Source organism: Varanus komodoensis, unplaced genomic scaffold (genome assembly GCF_004798865.1).
Source record: "Varanus komodoensis strain SLA01 unplaced genomic scaffold, ASM479886v1 scaffold135, whole genome shotgun sequence".
NCBI lineage: Eukaryota > Metazoa > Chordata > Lepidosauria > Squamata > Varanidae > Varanus > Varanus komodoensis.
This window is the reverse complement of record NW_025335391.1, coordinates 409,673-420,722: the sequence shown is the minus strand read 5'-3', so window position 1 is coordinate 420,722 and position 11,050 is coordinate 409,673. Positions and strand designations below refer to the sequence as shown.

The 11,050-nt window shown below is 49.8% G+C and overlaps 1 protein-coding gene across 2 annotated transcripts; it reads left to right on the top strand.

The window, feature by feature from the left end:
• Positions 1 to 1,273: 1,273 nt before the first annotated feature.
• Positions 1,274 to 10,162, top strand: LOC123019732 (chromatin target of PRMT1 protein). 2 transcript variants are annotated; one of them, XM_044422784.1, is made up of 6 exons: positions 1,274 to 1,559; positions 2,634 to 2,714; positions 4,813 to 4,963; positions 7,098 to 7,281; positions 7,958 to 8,095; positions 9,067 to 10,162. In XM_044422784.1, the coding sequence occupies exons 2-6, from the start codon at positions 2,650 to 2,652 to the stop codon at positions 9,267 to 9,269; spliced, it is 741 nt and encodes a 246-aa protein (XP_044278719.1). In that variant the 5' UTR covers positions 1,274 to 1,559; positions 2,634 to 2,649; the 3' UTR covers positions 9,270 to 10,162. The 2 variants fall into 2 exon arrangements, with proteins under 2 accessions (XP_044278719.1, XP_044278718.1); XM_044422783.1 differs by having other exon boundaries at positions 7,095 to 7,281.
• The last annotated feature ends 888 nt before the right edge of the window (positions 10,163 to 11,050 follow it).

The window sequence follows — 11,050 nt, the reverse complement described above, 5'->3', positions numbered from 1 at the left end:
ATCAAAAGATCACAAAATATGTGCAAGGATGTTTTGTGAAGTGCAAAATATTGTCCTTGATTAATCAGGGTGTCTTTTTAGTCCGTTAATAGGGGGGCTTTTTAGTAGTCCAGCCAATTGATTAAATGCTGCAGCCATACTTTTTACAAGATATATTTTTAAAAGATACAAGAATTGCAGTCAAGATGCCTCTCTCCTGTGTATGCTCAGAAGGGGGTTGATGGGGCTTGTGCGCAGGCCAGCGCTACATGGGAATGAACTCAATGGAACTGAGTTGTGGGTAGAAACATGCAGAACTGCACTGCAAGGTACAATCATATGCAGGCTAATTTGGGAGTTAACCACCCCTCCTATCTTGATTTATTGGCGGGGGGGGGGGAGGTGCCAAAACAGTTGTGGGCTAGTTCACCTGGCTTGCAGACCTTTTAACAACAAAATTGTAAATCGCAAATTACTTGTTATATTGTGTGTGTGTGTATGTGCAAGGAGCGAAGATGCGTAGCTGGCTACTTATATTTAAGGCACAAACAGGAAATGGCAGAAAATTGTCTGGACCAACAAGCTTTAAAAAAAATTATTTATTTTGTACAGCTTTGGTACAATTAGCTTGGAAGCCTACAGTGCTAATGCAGAGTGGCTTGGCTGTCTAGGATTGCTAGCAATCCCCCCCCCCCCCCAGCTGGGGTCTTATCCACGGTGCACCAAAGGGGAGAACCAGCCCGCTGATCCGCAGTGAAGCGATCAACTGGTCCGCCCGAGAAATGTTTTCTTGCCAGTGTTTACATCTGGATTTCCCCATAAAGTTAATTTTTGCATGCGAAAATACTCCAAACTACAATTTGCACAAGTATTGTAGCTGCAGAGTGCTCCCTTGGATCCGAGCCTGCTAGAGGCCCACAATAAAAGCTATTTAACGGCATAGGATTTACTCCCGAGGAAACCTGCTGGCCTTTGCCATGGGGAAGGGCGCCCCCTCGTGGCTAAACACGGCCCCGTTCGTGGTAGGGAATTCAAGCGCGCGCCCCTACAATCCGGGAAGCCCCGCCCCTTTAGCCTAGCTGGAGGCGGGCCGCTCAGGCGCAGCCCCGCCCCTTACAGGCCCCCGGTAAGTCCCCGCCTGTCAATCACTACGCGCCGTGCGACGCAGTTTAGTCCCGCCCAGCTGTCTAACCAGCGTTAAACTGCGCCTGCGTAATAGGCAATAGAGGCCGCCCCTTTTGCCTCCTGCTCGCCACGCCCACCGTGCTGGCGCATGCGCCGTTTCCGCAGCAAATATACGGCGCCGCCATTTTGCCGGGCTGCCTCTGAGAAGAAATTGAGGAGAGGGGACGAACGAGCGGAGGCCTGAGGGGACGAGGGAACCACGGGCGGGCGCCGAGGTAGAAGCGGCGTCGCTGCCGAGAGGCGGCTTAAGTGGACAAAGGAAAAAACCCCGCCGCCATCATCTTTGCGTTCGGGGTACCTGAGGGGGGAGGCCGGGCTAAGCCTGAGCGGAGCCTCCCGCCGCTGCCGACGCCGCCAGGGCCGCAGGCGGAACAGAGCGAGCCCCGCCCCCGACGGTGAGTGAACGGGGGAGGGGGAGCCGCCGTCCGTTACACGCGGGGCCCAAGGGGGCGTGGCCTCTTGCTCCGGGTGGCTTTGCCCAGGCCGCGAGGCCCGTCCCGGCCACGTGATTGGCTCGGAACGTTGGCGAGCGGAAGTCCTGGGGAAGAGTGGGGGGGGAGCGCAGGGTACTTCCGGTGCGGCGGGGGCCGCAGCAGGGCCTGATTGTCGGAAATAACTTGTTTTATCAATGAGCGATTTTCTCAGAGCGCCTTATCGATACTGCTGGTGAGCTGTTCTGCCTGGGAGGACTGCAGTCGAAAAGATTTTGGTGCAGGAGGGAAAGCGGGTGGGGAGAGGAGAGGAAAAAGGCTGCCCAAGTGGTTAGGCAGCCAGGTCTCGATAGTGCCCTTTCGCTCCGTTCTCCCAGTCCTGCTCTTCTCCTCCACCCCAAGACGTAATTTTCTGCTCGTCCTTCTGAATCGTGGAGCTTTGCCCCTCAGCTTCACGACTGGCTCTACTGGCAATGGCTGAAGAGAATTGAAGGTCAAAGCATCAAGAGGGCTGTAGGTTGCCCAGCTTTGCTGTAAAAGATGCCCTGGTGCACACTCTGGCTTTCCTTTTAAGGATGTTTAAGAGGAGCTGCGCTGGATCAGATCAGAGGCTTCTATTCCAGAATTCTAAGCCTTGCTGGAAGCCCACAGTACCCCCACAACTGCTAATGGACATAGTGTTGCCTAATCATTGCACATGCAGCCAGTGCAAGTAGTAGCTCTTAATGGTGTCATTTTTCATTGATTTAACTAATTCACCTTTTAAACCAGCCAATTATCTGCCTATTGTTATTTCTTCCAGTAGCAAATTCCATAGTGTAATTGTGAAGAAGTGCTTCCATTTATCTATACTGAGTCTCCTACTAATCTCCCTAGATATCTCTCTGTCTGCTTGCATCCCTCTATTCAAGAGGTGTAACTCCTCCTCACGGAGCATTTGCTCTGGCCCTTGATTATTTCGATCATCTCCTTGGCTGCTACTATTGCTATCCTTGGTGGGTTGGTTGAAGCAGTAACTACTGCTTTTTCTCTTTGTAGATTCTGGGGACCTGAGATGGCTGCGCAATCAGCACCGAAAGTCGTGCTTAAGAGCACCACCAAGATGTCTCTCAACGAGCGGTGAGGAACTCAACGGCCAACTTCAGCCCATAAGATTTTTTTTTCATTTTTTATTTTTGCTTAATTGTCACTGTGTTCAGTATCCAGAAGCAACATGGTCCTTGCTCTTCTCTTAATTTATCCAGATGCAAACAAGCAAGGGGCAGCTCAATTTTGCCTTAAATCCCACAGCACATGGTGGTACACGAGGTTAAAAGGGCAAAATGGTCTGTCTGATAATAACCTGAAAACATTAATGTGGTGGGATGTGTTTTAAAGAAACCTCACACCCTCCTTTTTCTTCCACATGTGTTCACATTATATAGGTGGCCCTGTAGCATGGTAGCATGTTACCTGAGCTGCAGGAGGCTTGCTGCTGTGCCCTAGGCAGACATACGTGCTTGTGTGGTCTGGCCTGTAAGAGGCAGGGAGCTGGCCGCTCTGATCAGCCCAAAGGCTCCTTGGCCCCGACCTTGGACCTTGTAAGAGGCACGTGTTCCCCTCCTTCCATCTCTGCTGCCTTTCCTCTGGCTGCCTTTATTCTTTTCTTTCTGCCTTTTCTCTTTGGAAAGTTTGTAAATTTAATTGTCCAGCTAATGGGTGAATTTTGTTGTCTTTCTGTTCAGATCCTCCTAGATTAACAAAATTATATTTAAACCTTGCTTCTCTTCAGCAAATGCTTGGATTGGTTTTTAAAAGCAGTCCAGAGTAGATTGTTCAGTTCCTAACTTGCGTGTTTGGCCATGTCAGCAGTGACCTTTTCTTGGTAGAGGGGAAGGTTGTTGTTTTTTTTAACGTGGTTCCATGTAATTTGGGAAAACATTTCCCACAAGTAGGATAAAAAGAGTTGTGCTTGAACAAACCAGAGGCTTACATAGTTCAACATTGTGTGGTTAGTCCACAGGCAGGATATGAATGTAAAAACACCCTCCTGCTCATCTGGCAATGTGGAACATTCTCACATTTGGGATTTGTAAATAGTGTTTCTCCATCTTATCAGGAAGGACCATTCTGGAGGAGTACTTTTTGATACTTAGTCCCTGCGGTAGACTGGGTAGAACCCTGGGCATCGATGGACCCTGCCCAGAGGAGCTCTCTCTAACTTTGCCATGCGTCCTTTAAATGGTGCCTGTGGGTTCTGCATTTGGCCTGATTGGCTCTGGGTCACCATTGCAGCTCTGTACTTTGCCTCAGGAGAGGCAGGAGTCGTGTGGAGGGTGAGGGGAGGCTCCCTGGATGGGTTGAGCTGGGTTGCTCCCTGGCAAAGCCTTGATCCCAGGGAGTTCAGGTTGCCTCAGATGTGAGTGGCAGGTGCCTCCAGACAGTTCTTCCCCATCTGTTTTATGGAGTGGAGGCTTGCATGGGACAGGCCCTCAGACCTGGGAATGGAAAGCTGGCGAGTCTTTATTTCTGCAGGAGCTGCACAGGGAGCTGAGATCTGAACTCCCTTTGGTGCAGGGATTGTGGGGCCACGTTTCAGCTGCTGTGCTTTCTGGACGTCGGGGTTTCAGTAAGCCTTCATTTCAATGAGGGAGCTGTTATGTGTCGTTCTGGGGCCCTAGCTTTTTGAGGGGGAGGGGTAGATCTTGTGGTCCAGCTTTCCGGGCTTAGGACATCCTAGCTGGCAGGTGACTTAATATTTTAGTGCACAATCTGACTTGGTGATGCCTTCATCTATCTTGGCTGCTTGCTATTCATTTTAAGTTAGCATTGCTTCTCTCTTTCTTTTATATCTTTCTCCCCGTTTTGTCACCATTCCCAGCTTATTGCTTTGTGTGTCTCCATCTCTTTCCTTTCCTTTCCTTTCCTTTCCTTTCCTTTCCTTTCCTTTCCTTTCCTTTCCTTTTCTTTTCTTTGAAATCACAAACTTTATAAAATTACCACTTCTGGTTTTAATATATTGCACTAACCCATTCCTTTTGAATGTCCTGTCTTTGCACGTTTTCTGGAAACACAACAAAGATCCGTAACTCAGTAACGTGATGTTCACTGTGTACCACATTGTTACGTAAAAGTTCATGGGATGCAGCTGTCCTGCTCTGAGGGCCATGAAATGCCGGTTGAAAATGCGTTTGTAATGAAAAATTTATTTAAACACCCGTTTTGTTCGACCTTGAAGCTTTACTAACATGCTGAAGAACAAACAGCCGATCCCTGTGAACATTCGCGCCACCATGCAGCAGCAACAGTTAGCCAGTGCCCGCAACAGGAGGCTGGCCCAGCAGATGGAGAATAGACCTTCTGTCCAGGCGGCCCTAAAACTCAAGCAGGTGAGAGCAAGCACTGAGCGCACAGGTGGTGGATTTGAGTTGCCTCATGCTGTGCCCTGGCACTCCGGGGACTAGCCTGGACTGGGCGGTCCGATTTAGTGGCGCTCTGGGGGTGAAAGGCAGCACTGCATGCAGAGGCCGCTATAGTCGGCCTGCCTCAACTCTCCAGCGATGCCAGGCGACATCTGAGTGCGTCAAAGCGCGTGCCTGTTGCCTGCGGTGACTCCAGGTGGCAGGGTGAGGAAGTGGACGGCGTGGCAGAAAACCACCCTAGTCCTGTCTTGGTGGCCACATGTCACCAGAGGTGTGTGGTTTGTGCAGAACAGCGCAAGAAAAACGCTGCCGCTGAGGAATCGCGGTCCTTTCCAAAGAAAATCTGTGTTTTGCTCTCTGTATAACTAATACACGATTGGCTAGGCTCGCTTAGCCCTCGATGTACGTAATCTTGCATCTTTAAAGAAGACACCTATATTTGCTTCAGAATTGCCTGGATGCAGTGAAGAACCATCACTTAGTAGGGTATTGAAGCCTTCTCGCTGCTACAGCCACCGCCAGAAGCCTTATTCAGATGTCCTCGGGTTTCTGAGATCTTCGCACATGTGCATGTTTTTGGGTGTAGTTTCATGGCCTTAAGGGCTAGCAACTTGTTCTACTCTGTGGTGTCTCCTTACCAAAGGAGGAGAAAAGGTTCCCCCCACCGAATGCTGAGTCATTGGAGAGGCTTCCTGCTTTAAGGGAGCCACTTATTTGTCAGGGCGTTATTTAAGTGGCTGCCCTGCATCACTCAGGGGCGAGGTTAAATATAGCTCCCCTGCCCCAATCCTCTGTGTGGCCTAGAAACCGAGGGGTTTGCTAGCTAGCTGGGATCATTGTTGGTCTGTCTGACTTTGAAAGCGGTAGAGCTTCTGGGGCCAAGTGGTCCTCCTGGCCCCTAACCAGACATCTTTTCCAGAATTTATTTGCTGCTTGTCCTTTTAAATGGATCAATATCTATAGCTGTCTGGGTGGTGTGCAGTACATTAAATATGTGAAATGCAGACACAAAAACACACCCAAAAAAGCCACCATAAAACAGTTGTGGCACATAAAACCAGAATCATCCTTTTGAGGGTTCCCCCATACAAATAAACCTCACCATCTGTCTGGCACCATGTGGAGTAAATGCTAGTTAAGCCGTTCTGCAGAGTCAGCTGCCTAAAGGACGTCTTCAGAAGGAAGAGCTTGTGCAGCTGAACGCAGAGGCAAGGACTTCTTTCATTTATTGCCTGCCTGCAAACCCAGAAGGGTTTTTGTTGGGAGCCGTGGGACCAGACCAGGTTCAGGAATAGCAACTCCTGGAGGAGTTTCAGATCCCTGGAATACCAGAGCCACAAAGCAAGTTCTGTTAAAAAAAAAGTCTTAACTGTATTGCCCTTCATTCTTAAAAACTGGACTGGGTTTTTTAAAATGAGAGGGCAGGAACCAGCAAGAGTGCTGGTTTTTAGAATGCAAATCTGAATATTTCTAGCACCGAGCTGCTCTGTCCATAAGCTCTCTGTGCCAAAGGTCTGTCCCTCCATGATAAGCCTTTTAGAATAGATTTCGTGTGAAGCTGCGTCCTGTTGCGTTGGGCCATTTGTCTGCTTTTCCCATCATATCAGCCTGGCAGTCATTTCACCATAGAGCTCAGAAGTGGAACGGGGGGTCTCCTGCCTATGGAGTGGGGGTTCCAGTGGACAGCTGTGACCCCCTTTCGTTTTTGTCTTTGCCTTGAAAGGTTTGCCAACGTGTCACTGAACCAGGATTGCACGAGCGGTGCAAGCTGGGAAACCATGTTTAATGTCATCTCTATACAGCAAATAATACAACTTTCCAGTCCGGGTGATCCCACCAATATTGTAAATGCTGTCCTTATGTATCTCTCGGAACAGCAGCTGTTTGGGGCATATTTACTTCTTTCACTTGTCCAGAAACAAACACTTTGCTTGACCCTTCACCCTTTCCTTCCTGTAGGTCTCTGTGTGTTGAATAAGAGACTTGCCAGCCATATAAAACTTTTTTTTCCCTAGCAGTTGGTGCCCATCCCCTGGTGCCAGTTGCTCGCTGCTTGTCTGTGCACAGCGTTTCCCTGTTTAACACTCTCTTCTTCCAGAAGAGCCTGAAACAGCGCCTGGGGAAGAGTAACATCCAGGCACGCTTAGGCCGACCAGCTGGACCCCTGAGCCGTGGAACCTTAGGGGGGCGAGGGTTGCTGATGGGTCAGCGAGGCCTGCCCCGAGGAGCCATGCGCGGTGGGCGCGGAGCAAGAATGTTAATACGAGGCGGAATCCCTTTAAGAGGTGAGTATACACTTGGTTGCAGTGATAGCAGGTCGCATAGTGAACACCTCTAGAAGTTCTCCAGAGCTGATCCCTCAGTTTATGAATTAGGCTTTCCATTAACTGGAAAGTTCTTGTTTTGTTTGGCTCATGTGCTAAATTGTGTGGTTCCGATGCCACAGTGTCCTTTCAGTGGGTTCAGAAATGTGCTACAAACTTGAGAGAGGGTGGAGGGGGCATGTGGCAGTGAGCACTTTGCTGGGTGGGAGCGGCATCTAAAACCAGCCCTGGCCATCTCCGCATATTCCTTGCCTGTGTCATGAGCCAACGGACACAGTCTGGGATCCCGGAGTAAGTTCTGGTAATCCCTGCTATGTTTCTAGCCTGAGCCAGTGGCAGGGATTCAGTTGGGGATTGGATGGTGGGGCTGACACTCTGGTTCCGGAAACCACAGGCTCTTGCATGACAAGACAGATTTGGAAATTCATGGGGGGTTTTGCTGGAAGGATGGCAAGGACCAGAGGAGGAGCTAGGGGTTGAGAAGAGAATTTCTAAAGAAGCAGCGGCCCTTGATTGCTTTTTTGTCATTATTGACAAAATTATTAAGCTGCTTGAGAACTGTGTAAAGATGTGTGATGCAGAAGTAGCCCCTGAAAGTTGAATGGGCAGCTCTTTTTTCTTCCTCCCCCTATTGTAGGTCAGAGTTTACTTCGGGGAGGCCGGGGCATGGCTCCTCGGATGGGCCTGAGAAGAGGAGGCATTAGAGGACGGGGTGGTCCCGGCAGAGGTGGTCTTAGCAGAGGAGCCATGGGACGCGGTGGACTTGGCGGCAGAGGTGAGTGAGATGAACTCTGACAATAGGTTGTGTTCGCTTTTTATTCCTGCTGCCCTTTGGCAGATCTCACTTATGCGCGGGAGGGCACAGAACTACATCATGAGAGGCCTGTTTACAATCCCAGTGTGTCTGTACACTGGTCAATTCTCACGGTGTCTCTGCGGAGCATTGGCATGATCTGCTTTCTGATTGGGTCTTGCACTTTGAAATGTGGCTTTTTCCCCTGGGAAGACCTCAGTCAGGGTCCTATCAGAGGTGCTGCTACGTCCACATGCACTGGTCCTCCAGAAACGTATTACACAGTACAGTTCTCCCAGGAGAGAGAGTCTGGGAAGGAAAGAGAACTTTCTTTTTCACATCATGTCTCAAGCTTGGTGCCTGGGATCCGCTGTCAGGCTCCCTGGCTCAATTTCACTTTCCTAAGATGTTAGAACTCTTATGTTTTAACTGAGGCTGGTTTGCTGCACAGTGAATGGTTTGTGCTCCAGAGCTCAGACCTCCGCCTCAGCCTTGGAGTCCGGTTCCTGCACCAATTACTTTCCTTTTACTTCGCCTCATGAGAAACGGATGTTTTGCAATTGGCCAGACCCATCGTGGAAGCTGTTTCATGGGTGGGTCAGCTCAGTCTCCACGTTGCTGTGAATTCCCAAGAGGGCCCACAAGGCTGTGGATCCTTGCTTTTCACAGTGCTCCACTTGCTTGTTTAAAATGCTTGGCAAAAAGGCTGCGGGCAGACGCCTGACACAGATAGGCAGGGCTGCAGCAGAAAGGCTGGCTGACGTGTGTCCCTGGTCTGTTCAGACGAGAGGTGTCTGTTCCAGCCTCTGCAACAGGTACCTTCCAGGTGCGTTGCACTAACTCGCCAGCACTCCCTTCCCACAGGGAAGGCCCTGTGCAGTCATAGGTTGGGGAAAGCACCTCCTGGGGGGCTCGGGCAGCACTCAACTCTGCTTTTGCTCCCTTGCAATCAGGTCGTGGCATGGTGGGCAGAGGCAGGAGTGGCTTTGGCGGCCGGGGAAGAGGCCGAGGGCGAGGCAGAGGCTCCACCCGGCCCGCACTGACCAAGGAGCAGTTGGACAACCAGCTTGATGCATACATGTCAAAGACGAAAGGACACCTGGATGCCGAGCTGGACGCCTACATGGCCCAGACGGACCCGGAAACCAACGATTGATGCTTCTTACCTTAGATGCTTGTTGAGGTTGCGTGTTGTGTGTGTGCCGGTCCTTACCCCCCACCCCACCCCCGGTGCAAGCCAAGAACAGCAACCGCTGTTAAGTGTTGGGGAGGACCTGCAGACCTGACGCGTGGGGAGGGCAAGCTACATAACTGTCAGGTGTTCCTCCTGCATTTTGATACTCATGTGTTGGATGACAGTTGGGTAGGGGGATTGTTTTTTATATATGTATATACATACACATACATATTTCTTAAACAACTTGGAACATGAATGTGACTGACTGGCCGTCTCCCGATGGCATCCACTTTCTTAGTGCTGAGCCCTACACTACCCTTTTCTTTGCTCTTAAGCAGGCCAACGTGGCACACGTGACCCTCCCTCGCTTCTCCCCCCACTCCTAAAATTGGCCTTTCTGTAAATAGAAGGTCTCTGGTGCTTATCATGAGCTGTGATGTCTAGCAGCTACAGCTGCTGTTAAAACTAGGTTTCAAGATAGTACATTACGCTACGGTCACCAGATTCCCTTCCTGGCACTTGTTGGCTTTCCTTCCCAACCGTAATTCCATGACTTTTCGATGGTGAGCACAAGTTGATGCTGCCTTTCCCGCCCCTTCCCTGAAAGAGGACTGGGCTCAGTTTGGGTTTAATCCATCCAACCTCATGTGACTCAAACTGGTTTTTATTTCAGTATCGGCAAGCTCCTTCGTTTATGTTCATGCTCTTGTTACCGGTCTGCGTGTGTTTTGAGACACCAGGGAGCTAGTTGCTTTCCATGTCCCCCTCTCTCTGCCACCTGGAGTCTTGTGAGCGCAACTGTTCTGTTCCAGTTTTAAACGGCATCTTGTATTTTCTGGTTTACTGTAAGAAACAATTGCAGGGAAAAGAAAGCTGTTCGCAGTGTGTATTTTTTCTTGTTAGAAACCTGCAGCCAAAGGCTTGGCTACTCGTTTGCCATATTCTCCTTGCTGCACAGGATTCTTTGCTTGTTGGTTGGGGATAGTGGGACTTAGGGCCCTGCACCTCTGCAAAGTGCAAGCTTGGGAAAGACTGTTGTGGATAACGTGTTTCACGGATTCTCTGTCTTTCTAAATGCTCCTTTGTGTCCAAATGTGCAGTAAATTTAAAAAGCACTGTGTTAACACCTCTTCTCCCAATTCCGGTAGTTTCACATGCCCCTTTTGGACCCATTTCAGATTCTTTCCCTGCATATGTCCAGGTACTTCTCTACCTCCTTGTAGGATCTCAAGGTGTAAGAGGGTCTATATTTTAAGGAGAGAATTTTGGCGTAAGGAGAGGTGGCAGCCTCTCAAAATCTTTGTACCGGTTTGCCTCTTTCTCAGTATCTCTCCTTAAAAAGAAATCCAGAGCAGAGGAAGAAAAGGCTTCGCTGGTGCCATACTGTGGTCAATCTTAGCGATTTAAAACCCAAAGCTCTATTTTAGAGGGTTTCATAAATAAAACAGCTCCGAGGTGTAGGCACAGTAGTGACACCATAGCATTGTTAATATATGTCATTCGGTTTGCTGCTTACTAATGTCGGGGGGGGGTCATGTGATCTTGCACATAGCTCAGTTTTCGACGAGGTGGAGCAGCCTCTCCTGACGCCCTTTGCTCTGGAGTTAAAAAGCCTGCCAGCTATGAAGCTGGAAATCTGAAATCGAGATGCTGGCAGTATCAGAGTGGGTATCCGTGTGTGTGTCGCTTCGAAAAGCGTCGTGGTTAAACTGGTCAAATCCTTCATCGAGTTCTTTTGCAAAAGGCCAGCAGAGGGTTTG